The following is a 22684-nucleotide window of genomic DNA, read 5'->3' as shown; positions in this document are numbered from 1 at the left end:
GCGACGTCCACACTAGCCCGGATAGATTTGAAAATGGCGTTTTTGTCTGAAAACGCTCCGCGTCCACACTATCATTTTCAGTCGTTTTCACAGAGTTGTACGTCCACATTGAAACAGCTGAAAACGCTTACGTTCCAGTACTGCGCATGCGTGAAACACAAGACGAATCGACCTGCCTCATTTCTGTCGGCTGTTTATTTACTTTCCGGCTCTTTGAAACGTTGCGGAGGAAAAGCACTGAGTTTTTTAAATGGACTAAGAATGAGGTGGAGTTGTTGCTGCGAGTAACACAAAACAACAAAGTTGCAAAAGCGAGTGAGAGTTAAAGAATTTGAAGAAAAGTTATCTGGAGCTTGTACAAACTGATATTAATCTTCAATAGGGCTGTCAAAATTGAGAGCAAACAAAACAACTGCTGTGTAATGCCCTCCGCTATCTTAGTTTAATTGGTCACATGACTGCATCACATGACTAAAATGTGTCATCATTTTCGAAAAGGCTCCAGGTTCGCTGTCAACACTGCAACGCGAAAACAGCGTTTTCAAATGTATCTGCTTTGGAGAGCGTTTTCAAAACGCTGCATTTTCCTTGACCGAAAACGCCATCTCAGTGTGGACGGGAGACCAAAACGGAGAGAAAAAGATGCGTTTTCAAACGAAAACGTATTAGTGTGGACACGGCCTCAGTCTTTGAAAAGGATGCTCTTTCCCAGTATGCTCTTCATAGGCGCTAAAGCACAAGCGTAGCTCACATGTTTCACACCCAAAAGGTAAACAACAGGCACTTAAACCAAACTTCAGAAAAAGTAACAAATCTCAGTTTCTCCGGTTTATTGTGGCCATGGCAACAAACATGATAACGATTCAACTTACAGTCTTAAGTCTTTCCTGTAAGCCCGTTTTCATCCTCTGCTTTAGTACAGCAGATGGAAATAGAGTCAAATTTCTTTGGGTCATGGCATTTAAAACGTTTTTAAAAATCAGCGGCTGTGCAGTTTTCCAAAACTCTTGACAAACTACTGAACACGGAGTCAGCTTCTTCTGTAAAAAGTCATCCAATAAAAAAATAAATGTGTGTGTTTTATAAATAAACCACACGAACAGAACATTGCTTTTTAAAAGTTACCACTCATGTAATTTGTTAAAATTAAATTCAACTCAGCTGCATTTGGGTGGAGTCAGAAATGTCAAGATGTGAGGATAAAATCCCCCCCAAACTTTTTCTTTGGGATATTGATGAATCAGCCATGTCAATTCTCTTATATAATCGTATGCAAGATCCAAAATACTAATGAGAAAGAATTTGGATGCTGTGATACCAGTCTGTGTGATGACTTGCGTTATTTTTGTTTGAAGCACAAGAACTAAACTAACACTGTTTTTAATGGTAAAATAGTTTCACAGGCTTTGTCTTAAAAGCTTGTGGAGCTATCTTCACAGGCTTTCATTATCAAGATGATTAGTCTCAAAGTCTTATCTCTGGGTTTCAAGACACTGGAGTGGGATTTCTGTCTCTGTTTCCTGTGTAGGTTTGGATGCTGACCGGAGACAAGCTTGAAACGGCCACGTGCACTGCTAAGAACGCCCATCTAATCACCCGCAACCAGGACATTCATATCTTCAGACCAGTAAGTCCAGGAAACAGACCCGTGTTTCTCTTGTGCACATATCTAGTGGGTAATAGTTGATTTTACTCCAGGGCTGATGTCAGTTCAAAGCTGCCCTGACAGTTTCTTGAATCTGTCAACCCACGGGCATCCAGGCTCTGTGACCAAGGCCCATTAGCTAGTGGTCATACAGCCCAACACAACTACGCATGCAGGCCCGAGCCAGCATCCACAGCTGAATAAATCACCTCCCACCAGTGAAAGCATCCAAGCCACTGTCAAAGAGAACAAACAGCCCTTCGCTCAAACAGAGGAGAAACCAGCTGAACCACTCCCAGAGGGAACATGCAGAGGGCTCACTTCCTAATTTGTTTTGCAGGTTTCAGGCACTGTAGCTGCTTTGATAGTCCCCTTCTGCCTTCACCTCTGGATCCATGCCAGAGCAGAAGGAGCGTCTGCCATATAGGAAGGTTAAAACTTGCGTACAACTGTGGTTACTGGAAGAGAATAACAATGGTTGGCAGTGCTTAAAAACCTCTGTCCCAGTGGACGGGGGTGTGCTGACTGGGCCTGCTACACATACATCTGGATTAGTTTCCTGGTGGCCACCAATGGCCTGAACTGGACTGACGTATGAATTGTCAGTGGTTGAAGGATATTCATTCCAGAGCATAGCTTTTGTTGACAGATTAACACCATGCCTTGTCAGTGCTGAATTTTTGGAGAATTTGAGTCTATATTTGAACCTGACACAACTGTTAAGAAATTCTGTTTATTTTTTCAGTTTTTTTTATGCAGGATATTATCCCGTTTCCCCTTTCCGTTTTTCCTTTAACACACCCTTTTAATATTTGCATTGTAATACATCAACAATACACTACAGTCTAGTTGTGTGCAAATGTAAGGACAAACCCTGAATAATTTGCATATGCATAATTTTATTTTTAACCTCCTCTGCGGTAAGTTTAAAAACATTTTTACAATAGGGTGAAATTACCTTATGCCTTTTTTGTGTCAATACATGCCTCTTTAAGACAGTGCTCAGCTAAAAGGTCAATCATTTTACTTTTTAATTTAATCTGAATGATCTTATGGACTTTCAGTTCAGTCATTTACAGTCTAGTTTTTGTGAAGTGAAATTGTCTGCTAAACTAATATTAAAATTTTAAGGTTTTTGTGCCAGCCTTGCCTGCATCTGTGGACTCGGTTACTTCTTTTTTCAGGTCGTGTGTCACTCCCATTCTCATAGATGCAATAGCTCTTAATACCTTTGGTGGAATTTATTGAAATATACTCACTTGGACTCAGAGAAAAACTATTTATATTTTCATGGGAAAAGGTCAAAGTCGCTTTGATGTAATGTTCTGAGTAATTACATGTAGCAAAAACATGTAGAATAATAGTTGTACTTGAGGTACAAGATCAAAATTGACCTAAACTCAAGAATTCACAATCTATTTATGGTAAAAGTTTATGCACTTGTCTAGCAGTTGCATTTTCAGTCTGTGTGGTGTCTTTTAGTTAATCATTTGACTGAACCTCCTATGTCTTTGTGCTCTTCTCATCTGCTTTGTGCAGCACATTTTGTATCCAAGTCTCACTTTCACTGTGACATCATCTTGTTCTGCAAAAAAAAAAAAAAAAATTCTTGCAGATATCAATATTTCACATTTTGTCAGATGCTCAATTTGTGTCACCAATATTTGATTCTGACCTCTCAATTAAAAATCGTAACTAAAGATATTTTGTGAGCATGGACAGGCGTGGATATAAAGTGGAACTTGACTGGTTGGAAACAGTAAGGCGTTAAACTGAGTGAAGTTTCAGGCTCATCCTGCTGTTACCTGCTATTCCCTACATCAACCTGATATCCGCCTGTAGGCTCCACAGAAACATTTAATCGTCACTCCAATTTTATATCAAACACAAGTAGAGATAGGAACCTATATGCCGAATTATACTTGCTATTTAGTAGCTACATGGTGCTGTTTAATAAATTAAACATTTGAGTGTGAGTTTTGTGACTGAATTCTAGTGTATTTAGCTGGTTGAATGTCAGCTAGGTGTTTGGTTGCTCTAACATTTGTCATTGCTGCAGTTGGAGAGAGACAAGCTTCCCTTCTTCTGTCTGATAACAGAGAGACAAACATGCAAAGCCTGGCAGATTTTCCCCTGTGATAATTCTACATTAGAGTGTTTTGTTGGGGCATACAAGTGCATTTAAGAATGTGTGGTTGCCATTGGTATAGGTGACAACACGAGGGGAAGCCCACCTGGAGCTCAACGCTTTCAGGAGAAAGCATGACTGCGCTCTGGTGATATCGGGGGACTCGCTTGAGGTAAGTGTGCCACTCAGACTGTCTAACCCACATCCCATTAACTTATATCTCCTTATGAAACTTTGACATATATTCTGCATGAAGCGTGCACAATATATCACTCTGGAAGTGGTGTCTGTGGTTAGAGTCACTATCTCGACCACAATAGGAGCTAAACTGTAAGCTGAGTGGAGGTATTCGAGCGCCACAGCTGAAAGCAGTTAAATGTGGGTGCCTGAGTGTTTTATCTGTCCATTCTGCTGGTTTTCTTGCAGGTTTGTCTGAAGTATTATGAATATGAGTTCATGGAGCTTGCGTGCCAGTGTCCCGCTGTGGTTTGCTGCCGATGCACCCCCACTCAGAAGGCTCAGATAGTCCGACTGTTGCAAGAGCGCACAGGCAAACTCACCTGTGCAGTAGGTGAGTGGAAAATTTAAACTGGGCCAGCAGGTTTTTTATTTGTTTAAAGTTTTTCTTTGCACTGTGGTTTTGTTGTTGTTTGTTTGTTTTAGTTTTAATATGTGTTTTATAATGTTGTTATTCTTTTATAATAATGAATAATAATGAAAAAACACACTAATGTGCTGAAAAAACACAATAATAATGAAAAAAGTTATATATCTATATATCTAAATCTTTCTCTATATATCTATATATCTATATCTATATGTATATAGATATATATATCTTTCTCTCTATATATAGAGAGATATATATAGAGATATATAAATATATATATATATATATCTATATATATATATATATATATATATATAGAGATATATATATTTCTCTGGCAAAGTTTAGGGAGGTGATTTCTTTTCATTTCTATGAACTTGGCTTGGATCTATTAATCAGGCCAAATTAAGGGAGTGTCTTGTGAACATGTACTCAATACTTTCACTAACAGTTTGTATTGGTGAGTCACTGATGTGAATCCTGACACCTCTATGGCTTTTGTTTTCTCTTAGGGGATGGAGGAAACGATGTCAGCATGATCCAGGAAGCGGACTGTGGCGTGGGAGTGGAGGGGAAAGTAAGACTCTCTCCATCTCATCGCTTCACATTGACGTGCCACTCGCACAGATTTTTGCTTTCTGTTTCCTGTCAAGATCTCTCTCACATTCAGAGAGTTGTAAAAGGACATGCACACAGATGATTCCTCTTTTTGAGGAACTATTGTGTGAATAGAGGAAACAAAATGACAGGATGCTTTGTACTGTATATTTATCATAAAAGTAACAATCTCTCATCAGCCCGTCTCTTCTACTTCTCATTGTTCTCTCTGAAAGTTGCCTGTCAAGTTGGTTAGTATGCTCAGACATGGATCCTTATATTTGTGACAACAGTGGTATTACGGACAGCAGACGGTGCAGCTGTGTTCCTGGTTTAGTCTTTACTCTTTACTTTTTAACATAAAGTAAATAAGCATATTAAAATATGGAGTTTAGTACAGCTGACCTTAAAAGTTTAAAACTGCTCAATAGTTGACTATAAATTTTATTTTTATTATGAAGAGAAACAAACTTACAAATCTGGTTGCAAACTAAAAGATGCTGTAGGTGACGTACATCAGCGGTCCCCAACCTTTTTTGCACTACGGACCGGTTTAATGTCAGACAATATTTTCACGACCGGCCTTTAAGGTGTCGCTGTGGTATTTTGTAAATATAATAATAAACGCAAATTCACTGTGTAATTGTGTAACTTTATTAGCAGCGTCCTCCTGAAATGCGCCAACAACAATGAGAGTAACATCCTCCTCTCTGCCCCTCTCTGGTCGCTATGGTAACGTGTAAACATTTCTTTCAAAATAAGACACACAACTACAACACGGGAAAAGACCCAGGGAAACCGGGTTAACGATAAAAACCCTTAAAACCATAAATTTCACACCCGAGCCTCAACTCTCGCGGCCCGGTACCAAACGACTCCGCTGACGTACATAACTTATCTTTTCCGCTATCTACTGTATATTTATCGTCCATCGTTTTTTCTTAACTGGTTATCCATATAAGGTTTCACACAGCTGAAACCTGTCCCAGGTGATATTGTGGGGAGAGGCTGGGTAAAGGATGACAAGTCCGAGACAGGGCTATCAGAGGCAACCATGCATACTCACATCCACACCAATGCAGATTCTGTGATTCTCAGGTTTTTCTTCTGCTATGTCCAAATTGAGAACTTGAAGAAAAGTTCACACCACAGTCAATCACGTTTTTCCTACAACTTTTTCTCCATATTTTTAGCATGGCATCTTTGCCCTTCCTGCAGTGAGAACCACTGATCTAAGCTAACATGCTTGACTGTGGATTATAGGGGAGAGTCTATGCGGGCACAAAGAGAACATGAAAACAAATAACAGCAAGCTCGAACTCAGAAACCTTTTACTGCGAGGAAATGGTTGCTTACCACAGTTCCACCATTCTGGCAATGATGCCCCCTATCCCAACAATCTTTGGGATAGGGGGCATCATTGCCAGATCTTAACTCTCTCATTTCATGCATACTGCATAGACAAACTCATTCAGACTAATATGCATAAAAAGCTGAAAAACCATTTGGATTTTGGAAGGAAGACTGTGCACTCACAGGATGGAGTTGGCATCTTAAATACATTTTTTCTGTATGTTCCAAACATAATCTTATGATGGTAAATAAAAGGTGGAAAACTACACAGTTATTCCTGGGCTGCTTGTCAGAGAGGAAGCTAAAGGTTTAATAACAGAAAATCTGCAGTTCTTCTATGAAAATTCTCTGGTTCTAACATCTCAAACATGAATATTTGCTAGATTTTGTAGTCCTCTCTCATGTTTAACTGAGATTTAGCAAATTAAACAGGAGACTTATTATGTGCAATGCTGTTTTTTGTGAATTTGTATTGCTAATTATGCACTTTATGCTCATTGTACCTTCAGTCTGTTTTTTTTTTTTCCCCAAAAAACTGTTTTATTTGTATAAAATCAATTCACAATACTCAAAGCATGCTTTTCAGGTCAGTCTTTGCGCAGTATGTCCTCAGTGTCCTCTGCTGTGTGTTTGGCAGGAAGGAAAGCAGGCCTCTTTGGCTGCCGACTTCTCGGTGACTCAGTTTAAACATTTAGGCCGTCTCCTCATGGTCCATGGGCGGAACAGCTACAAAAGGTCTGCGGCCCTCAGCCAGTTTGTCATCCACAGGAGCCTGTGCATCAGCACCATGCAGGTAGAGACTAACAGAAACACAGTGCCGTATTGGTTTGTGTGCATGAGTCATGTAAACATCATGCTGAATAACTTAGAACTACAAATATTTTCCAGTTGCTGTGGGTTAGTTTCTTGTTTTAGTTTGCAAAACTGTCACTACTTTATATTTTACTCCTTTATCGGTCTTCAGTTGTAGCAATTTAGGTAATGCACCACACACTTGAGAGGGTACTGTTTTTTTCTGTGTTAAATATTGTGCTGTTAACCAGGATGTCAAGATATTTCAGTCCCTTGTGAATTAAATTTAACCTTCTAAAAACAGTAAACTTCAGTGATCTAGAGATATTTCTCTTTTCTTTATTTTCTTTACTCCCATGCTCAACTGCATAATGTCAAAAAAAGGTTGAGATGATTACAAGCAAAAGGACTGTGTTTAGTGTTTGAATTTAGCTAATCGGTTTGGCCCTTTTCTGTTTGTTTGTAGCCAAAACCACACTGCAGATCTCTAAAAAAAAGGGAAAAAAGTGTATGCAACCTTAAAGTTAATGCAGGGAGGTGTTTTTTGTTCTTACTCACAGCACCTAAAATCTAAATGTAGAGAGGATCAGTTTGGGGAGAGGCAGGGAGAGGTTTCAGGGGTGGTCTTGAAAGGGCGGGATGCACGATGACTCAGAGAAGGCAGTCTGTGGTGCTCTTCTAAACTGCCCCCACCAGGCCTAACAAGTCTGTCTAGTTCCCATGTCCCAGTCCAACGTCAGCCCCCGCAGTGGAGGGGCAACCCATGACTCACTGTATCGTGGACTTTGGGGTTTTGGGGAGGCCTTCCTCCGCATGTCTCACAATAACACCAACCACAGCTGGAGCTGTGACCTCTCCAGTTTGCAGCTGTCTGACTAATTGACATCTCATCATTTTAAACTGTAGAATTTGCCATTGTAGTCCAAGTATTTGCAGTAGTTTGCTTTAGAATGATGTCCTTGTCCTCACCTTTTGATTTTTGTGTTCCCACAGAAGGTTAATGTTAAAGCTGGGTTTCTTTTAATGGGGCCTAATACGCTTTCCCATGTTTTGTTTTTTTTTCATAGAAATGTTATTAGAATTGGTGGATGGTTATATTAAGGATGGCCAAAGCAGTTAGCCTTAAAATCTCACACAGTTATATCTATGAGCACAACCATACCTGCTGTTCAAGACTTCTGGTAATGGAGGGCAGCCTATCAAAAGAAATTTGGCTTAAAGGAAGGTGTAAGGAGTTTAAAAATCAGTTTTAAACTGTAAGTCATGCAAAGGTACTCGATTAAAAATGAGTATAAAAGGCCTCCTTTAATGAAAGTATGGTGTTTTTGCTGTCATGGAGTTCAAATATCAGTGTGTCAATGTTCCAATACTGCTTATAATCACATTTGGGTGTTGACATGAGAAAAATCACAAATAACAGATTTTCTCATTTGTTCTTCTTCTTCTGTTCCTTTAGGCAGTTTTCTCCTCTGTTTTCTACTTTGCTTCAGTCCCTCTCTACCAAGGATTCCTGATTATTGGGTAAGATACACGCTCTGAATGGAGATGACTTATCAAGAGAGCATTTGGCTGCCTTGTGTCCCTGGCATTTCCTCTGTGTTAAGACTATTGAAAGTTTTAAAAGGGGAAATATGCAAAATCTTACAATGAAAGATTTCAACCAATTTGTACACGTGACATCTTATCTGGGAAGTATTCATCACACTCGATTTTTGTCTGTTTCAGCTATTCCACTATCTACACCATGTTCCCTGTGTTCTCCCTGGTGTTGGACAAAGATGTTAAGTCAGAGGTTGCCATGCTGTACCCAGAGTTGTATAAGGATCTTTTGAAGGTATCTCGTAAATGTTCGCAGATTAACAGTCACTGTGCAGGCACGTAAGTTGGAATCGGTGAATATGAATGCACTGTCTTCTTTTCACAGGGTCGACCACTATCTTTCAAGACGTTCCTAATATGGGTTTTAATAAGTATATATCAAGGTAAGAGAGAGTTTGTGCAAACTGCTGGCAATGAGTCAGTAATTCTAAATATACTTAATTTTTGAGTACTTTACAGCATCTAAGCTGTATTTCAGGTCATATGCTTGTTTAAATGTTTGTATCTGTACAAGACATCTACGCTGGCAGACTGATGAGTCACTCCCCGTCAAACAAACAAGATATATTGCTTAGGTTCATGACTTATCACTCTTGAAAAGCCCACACACTTTCTTCTTTTCTTTAGGGACTTTGTTAAAGAAAAACTTGAGGTAACTTTCCGACATGGACCGTTGCAATGAAAGCTGTTTACGCGGGCATTCTAAACTACACCCCGAAACCTTTTTTGTCTATTTCTGTCGAAACACTGTATATCCAAGCAGTGGTAAGGGCGTTTTTTGCAAACCACTTCTGTGTGTGTGTATCATTCTTCTCGGTACTATTCATGCTTGTATGTTAAAGGAGGCACGATTCTATTAGATAGAAGAGTGCTACTGTTACTGGCCAAAGATTACTTAGGAAAATCTCTCATTACAACCATAATATTCAGAAAATGCTTAAATGTAATGGTATTTTAAAGAGGTAATAAAGTGGGCTTTGTTCTTCTTATATAAGAGCTAATTTTTCTCTTTTAATTATTTTGATTAATTTTCTTTTTTAGTCTCTGTAATAAGCCAAACATCTTGGCCACTTTATTAGGTACACCTTGTCAGCCCCGTTTGCCTGCTTAATTTTTTACCACATTGAGTCAACGAGGTGCAGAAAACTTTACTCTGAGATTTTTGGTCCAACATAAAACAAGACAACATAAAATAGTTGCTGAATCTCCCATTTCTCCACATCCACATCGCAAAGGTTCTCTATTAGATTGATCTCTGCTGACTTTGGAGGCCATTTGAGTACAGTGAACACGTTGCCATGTTCACAGTGTTTGAGCTTTGTGACATGATGGTGTGCTATCTAGCGTCAGAATCAGCATACTTTATTAATCCCTAAGGAAATGCTCCAGTATAAATAACAGAAACAGACTAGACTATATAACAATAGAATATGTTACAGATTTAAGAAATTTAAGAAATAGCACAATATATACAAATCACTCAATAATTATTTATCAAGGATTGACAGAGGTGATTGTAATTATAAATCAAGAATGTTGACAGGAATTTTACATAGTAGAAAAGAGCATGTGCAAAAAGGCTGTAACTATTGCAGTGTTTACAGTGTATTAGATGGAGGAGTTGTACAGGGAGATGGCCACAGGCAGGAATGATTCCCTGTGTCCTTCAGTGGTGCTTTTTGGTAATATCAGTCTCTCACTGAACGTACTCCTGTGGCTAGCCAGCATGTCGTGGAGTGGGTGGGAGGTATTATCCAACATTGTCTTTATCTTGGACAACATCTGCCTCTCCGACACCACCTTAAAGGAATCCAGCTCCATCCCCAAAACATTACTGGCCATACGGATCAGTTTATTGAGTCTGTTGGTGTCTGTGACTCTCAAACTGCTGCCCCAGCATGCAACAGCATAGAGGATAGCACTGGCCACAACAGAATGATGGGAAATCCTGAGCATTGTCCGACAGATGTTGAAGGCCGCCTCAGAAAATAGAGACCACTCTGGCCCTTCTTGTAAAGTGCAGTGTTGTTTTTAACCCAGTCCAGTTTATTGTCTATGTACACTCCAAGGTATTTATAGTCCTCCACAATGTAGAGGATGGTACACTGGTGGTATCGTCAGTACCCAGCTAGGCAGTGACATGTAAATGAAGTTCAGTTAGTATCAAAGTGTGTCTGTTCTTAGCTAATAGGAGTGTCACGTGATGTCAGGTCAGTGTGTTCAGAGATACTCTTCTGCATATCTTGATTGTAATGAGTGCTTGTTTGTGTTACCCTTCCCTTATTGTCACTCGAAGCAGTCTGGCCATTCTTCTCTGACATCAACATTGCATTTTATCCTAGAAAGCTACCGCTCACTGGATATTTTCTCTTTTTCGGGCGCTTCTCTGTAAACTCTAGAGGTGGTTGTTTGGGAAAATCCCAGTAGATCAGCAGTTTCTGAAATACTCAGACCAGCCCTTCTGGCACGAACAATGGTGCCACATTCAAAGTCACTGTAGTCACACAAACATGCAGACACCCCTATTTGGACTCTCAGTTTGAACTTCAGCAGGTCTACATGCCTGAATGCACTGAGTTGCTGCCATTCGATTGGCTGATTAGATATTTGCGTTGACGAGCAGCTGAACTGAACAAAGTGTTGATTGTAATTTGTAAGCACCTCAGTTTTCTTTTTACTCAAAGCGTAAGTTTCATTATTTCAACGTTCCCATTATTGTCATGGCTGTATGATGAGATTACCATAAATATTTAATATCTTCATTGTCATTATTTTAATAAAACCAAATTGTATCATTTTAATGTTAAACAGCTTATTTCAAACTGTGGATGAGCTGAGGGAGTGGATCAATTATCACATTTTGAAGCTACATTAAGGCCTCTTTTTTCCTCCACAGGGAGCATCATCATGTATGGAGCGCTGCTGCTCTTTGAGTCCGAATTTGTCCATATCGTTGCCATTTCGTTCACCTCTCTTATCCTGACTGAGCTACTGATGGTGGCCCTGACCATTCAGACATGGCACTGGCTCATGATAGTTGCCGAGCTCCTGAGCCTGGCTTCTTATGTCGCCTCGCTCGTCTTCCTGCACGAGTTCATCGGTAAGTGAACACGATCACACATAGATGCATTTGTCAGACTAAGAGTGGCTTTCAGACTGTAGCGGTATCTAATTCATGGGGATGCGAAGGCAAATGCATTCATTTCTGAACTGATTTCACTACAGTGTTATTTTGTTTTTTTGCTGACCTTGAAATAGTACGTCAGCATTCAGCAGTACGGAGACCCCGCTCATTCATATTGTGTCTCTAGTGTACAATAAACAGTGGTATGCTGAATATTAGGAAGTCCAAAGCTGACTGTATTGACAAATTCTCCTGGTGTGGACGACGCTCAGGCATGCTGTAGTATCAAAGAGGAAATGCCTACAGTCCAGTTAGTTTCCTGTGAGCTGCCAAGGTTTATGTGTTTATCACAGCAAAGGTGTGTTAGAGAATATTACCCAAAAAAACAATGTTCCCACCAAATAAATAAATTCATAGCCGTTAAAAATCTAAAAGAAAAACATTCATAGAACAACAGTTTATTGCCCTGTTGCACCCACACATTTACTTTAGTTGACAAACAGTAAGGCATTTTTAGTTGTGCCATATTAAGATTTGTGACATACACAATACTGTGACCAAGGGCTCTTCAAGGTCTTATTTTGAGCTTTATGTGGGGTGTGGAGTTCCATTTTCAGCCTGCAACCTCGACCACTGAGGATCGTGACTGGCATGTGGTCAAGAGTACCCTTTTGGTACACGTTTTCTCCCTCTTCAAGTCAGACTAGAATAGATTTTAAAGCCTATTCTTCTGTTGAAAGTGCAGTTTACACTTTTAATTGGACATTTTCCAGGGTTTATTTTTCTGTCTCCTGCATTCTAAGCATTCTGTAACAATATGGCTTTAACTCAAAAAGACTTGGTCAAGAACTCCTGAAGGAAATTGTGTTCTTTTTTTAACATGGAAAATGTATACCATAAGACTTTAAACTGCGAGGTGTGCATTTCCAGTAAGACACAGGACTAAACTGATAGGGGTCGGGGGTGCAGATGGTGTGATGTAAGGCAGATATACGTGTGTGTGTGTGTGTGTGTGTGTGTGTGTGTGTGTGTGTGTGTGTGTGTGTGTGTGTGTGTGTGTGTGTGTGTGTGTGTGTGTGTGTGTGTGTGTGTGTGTGTGTGTGTGTGTGTGTGTGTGTGTGTGTGTGAGGTATAGGTGCATGCTAGTGTTGTAAAAACAATAGGAAGTAGCTTGTCCTGCTGAAGAACAATGAGCAGCATAGAGGCTACTTCAAAGCCTTATTGGTACAAAAATGAAAGCAGAAGCATTATACGTATTATGTGTGTTTCAGTGTGATCGTGCTTTCTGAGATCATCATGGTCTCATTTCCTATTTTCATTGCACAAATAATAGTTTTGAAGTACAAAAAATTTGTAGCTTTATAACCCCACATCCTGTCCGAAAATCCTCTTTTATGGTTTCCATCACTATCTAACGCTGTAACCGTTGTCTCTACACCCTTGAGTATAGAATACCTGTTGATAGTTGAAGCCGCAGGTATGCCAGAATAATAATATGCATCATTTTAATTAAAACACCTTCAAAACTATTAAATTCCCTTAAACATAGGTTGGAGGTTCCTCAGTCTTTTTAGCGGTGTCACCACTTTACAAGCTAATATGAAGTAGGCTGACACATTAGTACACGTTAGCTGTTAGCTTTTAGCATTAGCTAAAAATTAAAACACCACTTAAAAAATTGTCAAACAAACAAAACAAAACAAACAAACTCTGGTGGTTAGGCTCAAGGTTAGACAAGGGGAAAAGTCATTTTATACTCATTGACCCTGAGGGAGCACCAAGTCTTGCAATACACTGAAATTCTGAAGGTGATGAAAAAGACCTTGGTAGCCAGCATTCAGTGTGTGAAACTGGGAGGATGTATGTTTAAGGACAAAAAGAAAAACAGCTACTGTTGATGGTTGAAGTCAGTGTCTGGAAATACTTACAAAGCAAACTGCACTGTGTGTGGAAGGTGTTTTAGACTTTATTTATGTGCATTTCTATTGCAAGTTTGCATTTTTATTAAAAGTCTGGTCTTAAGTTTCATTCAAAGTGGCATTGAAAAGGTATTTAAAATTCTGTATCTGCAGACACCCTAAAACAACGACAATCAGGTTGTAGCCCAGACATAAAGAAGTCAGAACTGAACTCTTGACACAGCAAAATTAGCTGAGTTGCAGGTGCAAACAAGAAAAAAAGAGAAAAATGTTTTCCCTCCTGAACTCTTGTGTGATGGTGATGATGTCTGTTTGTATCCTATAACAACAATCTTACCTTTACCTCTTTTTTGTGTCAGATATTTATTTCATCACCACCGTATCGTTCCTGTGGAAAGTGACTGTCATCACGCTGGTGAGCTGTCTGCCCCTGTACATCCTCAAGTACCTGCGCAGACGCTTCTCTCCACCCAATTACTCCAAGCTGACCTCTTAAACCACGGTCTCCTCCGAGAGGTCTCCGGGTTTGTTTTTTGCGGGAAAACACAAAGATTTTCCTCTATTTGAACTGCAAACCCTGCACCTTGACCAGAGAATCAAATACAGATAAATGCCCTTTAATTTTCTCTGAAAAACTCTCGTTAGAAATGTCAAATGTAGACTGAATCGACAGGGACAGATTGTTTACTGGTTGGGAGAGTTTGTGTCAGTTTAAAAAAAACAACGAAACGGTGTTAATTGCCATGTATTTCCATGAAAGGACAGACTGATTGATTGTTATTGTGAAGAGCACCTGCAACAAATTGTGGGATGGATTCGATTGACCAGCTTGGACTGGTTTCAGTCGTCCTGTCAGCATTGAAAACATCCCTAACATAAATATACCTGAAACCATTTAGCCTGAATGTAATAAATGCAAAATACAAACAGCTTTCAGTGAATTATGCAGGTCCAATTTGTTCTATATTTAGGAAATTACACTGGAAAGTTAACTCATTTAGAGATCTGTAGACGTATCACTGGTTTTGCAAAGGAATTTGGTCTGACTTCCAGTTCCATCTTAAATAGTAAATTAGTTTTTAATCTAAGAACTGGAATTTGACGTAGCATTTTCACTCAGGACTTGGGTCACACTCTCCTTAAACAGTTATTTCTAAACAGAGTTTGAGAATTGTACGGTTACAAAAGAAGTTTGCTGGCTAGACTGCATAAAACAGATGTCTGCAAGTTTGTGTATTTGTTTATGCGTCACCTCGAAGCTACATCCCAGCACGGCGGAGGTGGTGTGGTAGTTTATTTTAGCATGACCCGTGGTGTCTGATGTTAAATCTGTCCTTGTCTCATTGTGCGGACCCTGAGTTGTTATTGTTTGTGGAGCGTGGTCAAAACGACCACAAAGGAGTGCCGGTTATTTGCAGCCGAGCCTTCCGCCGGGGCTCCCGACAGGCTGTTTGTTCACAGGAGAATGCACAGTCTCTAATGTGGCCACTTGGGCAGGCCAGCAACGGCCACGCTTCAGCATTGCATGATGACTCACTGTAACAGTGACCTAAAGCCATAACTGAAAATACCCTGGTGACCGGCGTCCAGCCGCCACCTTTCATGTCATCTAATCCAGGGCCCCCTCACTTCTCACTGCAACAACAACAAAAAAAAGGGATCAAATCAACACACTACTCATCCAAATGTGAATATTGTCAATAAGTATTAGTACTGCACCTTCAAAGAAAAACGTCACGATGCTACACTCCTCATATTTCATTTCACTAGTGGTGTGATGGTGGACTGTGAAAAATCAGCAGCTAACATGACCACATTGTTTCAGTTTTAAAAAGGGGTTACTTTTTTCTCTTATGTAATTAATATGTCAGTATCCAGGGTGTCATAATTAATCATTTCTTTTGTATTCTAAATGGGAATTTCAGTCTTCACTGACTTCAGCAAGCTGTTTGCACTGAATCTTTTTTTTTGTACAACTAATTAGTATATTTTTATGTTGTAATTGAAGTGCAGAGCGTAAATGATGCTAAAATGGTTTGCTTGCTTGTAAATAACATAATTTTTAATTTATTGCCATGTTTTATTTAACAATGTTGTTTGCACTCAAATGAGCAGAACAAAAAAGGGAGAGCTGTGCTGATGTTAATGTTGTGATGATAATTAATAAACATGTTTTCTTTAATTGTGCCATTCTTGTGGATATTTCTTTTACTATTACATTTTTATTCTGCTTCACACCATGATTTCTTGTTGTGTGCCATGTCTGTAGCACTCAAAAATCTTTATACGATTTCCAGACGATCCTGATCCTTATATCTTAAAGATCTCAGCTGATATCATTGCTGAGCCAATCGCTCACATTTTTAATTTGAGTCCAGCTCCATACCTAATATTTGGAAAGCTGCCTCTATTCTCCCTTTCTTTAAAGGTGGAGATCATCCTGAAATCTTTAAATCTCAGGTAAGTTTGCTATTATAAAAGTTTTTAATCTGCTTATATTTTAAGGTTATTTTCAGTCTGGTTTTACAACTAGGGACAGTATAATTACTGCTGCTGCAACTGTGATAAATGATCTCATTGGTGCCCTGGGCAGGAAAGTACACTGTGCTGTCTTGTTTCTGGATCTAAGTCATTTGATTCAGTGGCTCAAATATTGCCACTGAAAAAAGCACATTAATGCTGCTCTTGGTCCTGAGGCTGTTAGGCTAAAGGATTATTGAAATTATTTTGTAAATTGAACTCTGTGTTTATGCAGAGGACCCTAAATTTGTTAACCCTAAAGTTAACTAAGGATGTGCCACAGGTCTCTATTATGGGGCCTATTTTATTGCCTTGTTTTATGAATGATTTAGTAAAGAACATTCCAGTGAAAATACATTTTTATGCTGACGATACTGTCATGTACACACATGCTCCCTCTGTGGGCCAGGCAGGCTGGATTTCACTCATTCATTACAAACTGTATTTAAAAGTGATTTTTAAATATTTAACAAAATTTATGTTCCTGCCTGCAGGAATTTGATGATTTGATGCAGGAATTTGTGACATCTGATGGTAAATGAAAGGCTACATGCTTACCAGTATTTGGGTATATGATTAGATGACAAGTTTCTCTTTAATGTAGATGTCACAAATCTTCTTTGGGTTCTAAGCTCAAAGTAAAGATTTTTTTTTTTTTAGAAATTAAAGTTAATTTATTTTTTATTATAAGAAAAAAAAACTTGTTTTATTGTACTCTGGATTATTTTATTACAAAGCCTGTCACTCACCATTTCTTTATGATTTGGTAGTTTGGCCATCGAATACAACTTGCAGAAAACAGCACTGGTATATTTCTCTTCTATATTTGACCTTTGTACCCTTCTCTGTCTCAGTAGCAATAGTTACAATTAACTTAAACATGGATATATATTTACTGGTGAATTTAAAAGCATCACAAATGAGCACCACTTTAGCTCAATGGGTGAGCATTGCCAGAGTGCAGCAGCCCAGGTTTGAGTCTGACCCTTGGCCCTTTGCTGTGTCTTCCCCCTTCACTGTCTATTATCCAATAAAATAAAAATAAAAAAGGTGATGAAGGAGATTTCTTGATTTTTTTTCTTGAGAGGCCACTGATAAGGCTACTTGTATACTCTATTTTATGTTGGTTTCTTTTAGAGCTTTTGAGATGTTTTGAGTTTATATGGCTGCTACCTAAGCCAGGTCTCTCCTGCAAAAGAGATTTGCTCTCAATGGGACTTCCTTAATAAATAAAGGTGATAACTGTAACCCGTTGTGCTCAGCGTAGCCTGACTAAAAGTCAGTGGTCAGCAGCAGGCTATGTTAAGAAGATTATATAAAGAAAACATTTGTGAATGAAACTTTAATGCTTTCATTTCCTCTGAGCGATCCTTGTTAATGGAGTTTGGATTGAAACCAAATTATGTTTGTCTGCTGAAGCAATCCTGGCTACTCTGGTTGTGTTCCACTTCAGTTTCTGATGAGGTGCAAGTTACACAGGACATACAGAGCCTGGATGTTTGGCTCTCTCTCACCAGAGGAGGGAGTCCCTGGTACCTAGAGACACTTCTGTTTTCCATTCATGGTCACGACCTGCATGTTTTAATCTCATTTCAGTCTTAATGAGAAATAATATAACACAAAACATCATCTGACTTTATTAGAAATATTATCACAGCTCATAAAATCCATAACTTGGTGGAAAACACATCTGTTTTAAATCAATGTCCATGCTCTGTGAGAATTTTTAGAATCAACTTTATTAATTGTGCATGTAAGTTAAAAGATATAAAAGTATAAAAGTGTTTGTGCCTGCTTGGCATTTCAGCTCAAAGATTAAACAGGACTAGATTCTCAGTCATAAAACCTTTTCCTTTTTTCAAAATGCAGTCAAGCGCCTCAGAACGGCATGTTCAAATTAAAACTACAGTGTTTATCCGACTTTTTCTTGTTCCATGCCCAAATGCGTAAGTTATACCATTAAAAGAAACCATTTAACTTAATCTGTCCCATGAAAACTTGAAATTCCACTCCAGAATCAACAGAGCTGCCTGCTAACCTCAACATTTTGGTCTTTCCTCCTGTCCCGATGCCAGCTATAGAGCTCCTGCTGGCTCACTGCCAAATTCACTATCCAGTTAACAATCTCAGTAAATCTTCAAATTAACATTTAGCATTTTACAAGATTTTGACTTAAAAAGGTAGCATATAGCCTTTACGTAACAGATCTAAGCTAATTACCACAACATCGCTGCATTTTATCTTTGGCACTTCAACACATGAATTTGTTTCCAGCTTGGAAACATCTTCCACACAGCTCCCAGTGGAACAGCGCAAGAGAGAGGCAGACTATCATGAATCTGCTACAGAATATACCACCAGCTGTAACAGGCCCCTGACTAGAGTGGTTAATACAAATGATAGCATGGAAACATGTGGGATCTATACCCAACCTTCAGGCCAAGGCAGCCACATCAACCAGGTCCCAAGGCCATTGCCAATTTCCTACAGACAACACTAAACTTCTGCTGCATGGTTTCAGCCTGAGGTCAGCCTTGCTTCTGGATTGGTTAAAGGCATAATGAATTCGCGCAATAGACCAAATTTGAATAACACTCCTAGGATTATAGCCCACATTAAGCTTATCTGCTGAGCTGCTTTGAAATAACAGAAACCCTTGACGGATTATTTGAAATGACACAAAATAATGAACACGCTACTGCAGATGAATTGTTTACTACTCGCTGTTATTGCTCTGTGTAAACACTGGATTTTGCCAATGACAGGCTCCTCACAGAAACTTTGCAAGGCATGAACACACACCCTTCTCTGACACTATTTATAACCCCGTGGGCCTGGAATGCTTTGATTTGTCTCAGCACCCACCACTGTTAAAGAAGGGCTGCATATGTGTTTCCCTGACTCTCCCAGCGATCACTAATGACATTGGCTAATACCTCCCAAACTAATCAAACAAAACCGCCCAAAACACTTTAAGACTTTCGTTGCAGTATAAGTAAAAAAAAAAAAGGAGTGATTAGTTGTGATTGTTGAGCCCAAAATACCTTCAATTGTTGTTATAAATGGAGTTGTAATAGGAGGAGTAAGGTTTTTTTTAGCTGCAGTTTTGGATAGGATTTATTTAACTTTGTTATGACTACCAAATATTGACTTTTATGCTTTCATTTTTGCACTGATAATAGATAGAGAGAGAGATCTAATGAAATACTGCTGAGTTGAACTGGAAACTTCAAGAAGACAGACAGAAAGAAGTGTCGACAAGGGGGGTGATGTTGTTTCGTGAGATTTTATGTGGTGCTGAAAAGGGGAAAATCCGTGAGCTGCAGTCTGCCACTTTTCCACTGGACTTAAGACACTTGAATTCTTTCTACAGACATTCCAATATTGATCAGAATCCTGTTACATAATGAGCTGGTTTCGTCCAGCGTGGATGTATGTATGTAGTTTCCATGTTAGTGGAACATATTAGTTCATCTGCACGATTTGGAAAAAGAAGGACAATGTTTTCCACAGATCTCAAGTTGTGGCAGGAAGGAAATAAAGATTCTTTATTGCACAATGACATGGCAGCACTGCCCAAACTGAAATCTTGTCAGTAGTGGTCTCGCCAGCTACCGCAGCACTTGTCTAATATCTGGTGATACTTGTGAAACACATTCTAATGTTTTAAGGCTTCTACATCATTAAAAGGCGATCCATAAATGTTTGAGGTGTGCGCTGCCAGCTTCTGCAATAAGTTTTGAAAATGATTCCTTTGTGCTAATATTAAAGTCATATTTATTTTGCTTATTGTCACTTCACTTAGATGTTTGACTTGACAGAAGAATGTGGATGCAGATGGGGCGGGGGGTTCAACTGGGTACCTTCCATTCTTGCAGAGACTTACTATCTCCAGTCTTTGGACTAACCTAACTGCCAGTTTTCTCTGGCCTTTTTTTGCAGGGTACCAACATGTCAGTGGTGTCAGTCTCCTCATATTATTATTTTTTTGCTATTTAGCCATTGTTTGCATGCTTTAAACAGTGTATGACATGGAGTTAAGCCCACTAAAACTAATAAACCTGTTGATATACTGTTCTGTTTTTTATTTTCTTTCTTTGTTATGGTCTGTATCTTGCTGCTCACCCGAGAATATTTACAGTTTACTCCACATATTGACAAGAGGTGGAAGGTTCAGAGCTATTGCAAAGGAGAAAGCAGCTATACTTTACCTGGCAAGTAAGAGAGGTGATCAAAAGACCCAAACAAAGTCAAAAGTCCATGCTTTTCATTGACCCCTGAATTTCCTGGGAGAGTTTTCCATTGGACAATTTAATATTTCCGTATGCTTGGTTTTAGGAGCTCAGTGGCACATGTTACCCTTGGAAAACTCAAACAGGGCAGTGCTCTAACCCAGACAACTTTACTTCAATTAGCTCTTTAACAGTGATGGAAAATACTGCATGACCTTGGAAAAAGTGGGCTCATGAAAAAAAAAACGGAAGTGCAAACTCCACTGTCTGGACACAGGCAGTTTTCCTTTCTTTAGCCTGTGCCATATTCATTTACTCATTCATGATTTAAGTTGCATAAGTGTTCCGTAACAGTGGAGGAATTTAGAGCTGGTAGACGAGCCTGCTGGATGGTTACCCCCAAAACGTAGGCTCTGGCCACTGCGGTTTACAGACTCATTGCAGTCACCTTGTTCACCCAGCTGTCTAGCACAAGCTCCCTAACACAGACTGATCAATGTCTCAATCCAAAATATATCCTCTGATTACCCCCTCCCCCTCTCAAGTACACACATTTTCCTCTGAGTGGCCTTGGGACTAATATGACTAATGTAAGCATGGGATCACTCCCTAAGGTTATACTGAGGCTCAGCACGCCAAATGTAGATGCAGTCTGAGACAAAGCAAATGTGCTTTTTTAATTTGCTTTAACCGGTAATGTCAACATGAACTGGACATGTCATCACTCCTGTGTTCCAGTAGCACAATGTGTTAGCTAATGCAAGTTTAAAGGCTATATCTGAACCTGCTGAAAACCATTTTGCTAATTAAAGAAGCGAGACATTTGACTATTTGAGCTGGAGCACCTTTGTGAGTTTGGTTACAATTATGGTCTCAAAATAGCCAAACACACACAAAATCTTTTGAAACACTTCAGATTGTTCTTATTATAAATGAAGACTGTTCAGTGCCTGAAAGAAGTTAAGAATTCATATAACAGAGTGCATAATTCCCTTTACAGAACAGCGCATATGGTGGTAAGTAAGGACTAGAATACAAAGACAAGTGAGAGGTATCCTCGCAGGTCCTCAATCCCTACAGCCCAACAGTGCTGTTCTTTTAAGAAAGTAGTACATTGTACAATGAAACAGTATAAAAACTTCAGTTTTTCTGGAAAATTATTTACTTTGGGCTATTTTGAACATCCATATAAACTCCACAGATGTCATAAGCAACGCACTACACTTAATGCAGCAGAGTAGGCATGAGTTCTTGGCACTGACATGGTAATGTATAGTTTAACTTGGCTCTTCTCGATGGCTTATTCAGCATGTCTTCCTCTCCTGGGCAATATGTGAAAGTCTTAATGTTCTATTCCCAGTTTCTTAATTATGCAAATATATTCCAGATAAACTTTAGCTTCTTGAAAACATCGCAATTCATCACATACGATCGTGAAACAGTAGCGGTTTAGCAGGAGCACTGATCTACAACGTAAACTTTTTCTCTCCTGTCCAAATGAAAAATAAAGACCTTTTGCTGCTAGGGATGATTTATGACAATAAAACTTCAGAACCATTCTTCCTGAAGTTTTCTGTCAGTATTTGTTCAGAAGCTGGAAACCTCAGCAGGTAGATAGATGAGCCATCCGCCCCCCCTCCTGAATTCCCAAGAGTGCGATTTTAAGTAGTATGAGACGAGAAAAACTGCGCTGTGTGAAATATCATTCCCATTCATTATTTTGTGATTTATTCCAAAAAGATCACGTCTGGGAGTAAAAAGATGAAGTCTACAATGTAAACTCCCATGTCTTCGTGACCTCAGGTGATCTCCCTCCACAATGCAGTAAATGAAGTTTCTTGGAATGAAGAAGTGAGCCTGTGATTTAGATGTCTGGCAGAAACCTTCATACATAACAAATCTTTAGCTCAGTTAAATCCAAAATAGCATTATTCTTCCTCTCCTCAGATGCTGGGTTATATAACTTCTATATTAATTATAAATGTGTCTCCAGGTCTGTTGGGGACACGCTATGTCCTGGTCTTGTTCAGATTTTTTCCAGCCAAGTATTAGAAGATGCAGCAGATTTCCATTTTAAAATGGAAATGGGTAGTAACGTCTTCCCACAATGGAAACAATGGAATTCTCCATATTCCATGTTCAAAATTAGCCATAGCCTAAAAAAA

The 22684-nt window shown here is 39.2% G+C and overlaps 1 protein-coding gene across 1 annotated transcript in view; it reads left to right on the top strand.

Moving 5' to 3' along the window:
• LOC116322007 (probable phospholipid-transporting ATPase IIA) overlaps positions 1-15957 on the top strand; it is a 35495-nt gene extending 19538 nt beyond the window's left edge. Inside the window, exons 19-28 of the mRNA XM_031741972.2 lie at positions 1529-1627; positions 3856-3945; positions 4200-4344; positions 4896-4960; positions 6971-7126; positions 8582-8646; positions 8851-8959; positions 9050-9107; positions 11621-11824; positions 14127-15957. Coding sequence (XP_031597832.1) covers positions 1529-1627; positions 3856-3945; positions 4200-4344; positions 4896-4960; positions 6971-7126; positions 8582-8646; positions 8851-8959; positions 9050-9107; positions 11621-11824; positions 14127-14263 — 1128 coding nt within the window. The 3' untranslated portion in view covers positions 14264-15957. The remainder of the gene's footprint in view (positions 1-1528; positions 1628-3855; positions 3946-4199; positions 4345-4895; positions 4961-6970; positions 7127-8581; positions 8647-8850; positions 8960-9049; positions 9108-11620; positions 11825-14126) is intronic.
• Positions 15958-22684: the final 6727 nt, after the last annotated feature.

The sequence above is a fragment of the Oreochromis aureus genome, linkage group 20 (genome assembly GCF_013358895.1).
Source record: "Oreochromis aureus strain Israel breed Guangdong linkage group 20, ZZ_aureus, whole genome shotgun sequence".
NCBI lineage: Eukaryota > Metazoa > Chordata > Actinopteri > Cichliformes > Cichlidae > Oreochromis > Oreochromis aureus.
This window is presented reverse-complemented; position numbering and strand designations above follow the sequence as displayed.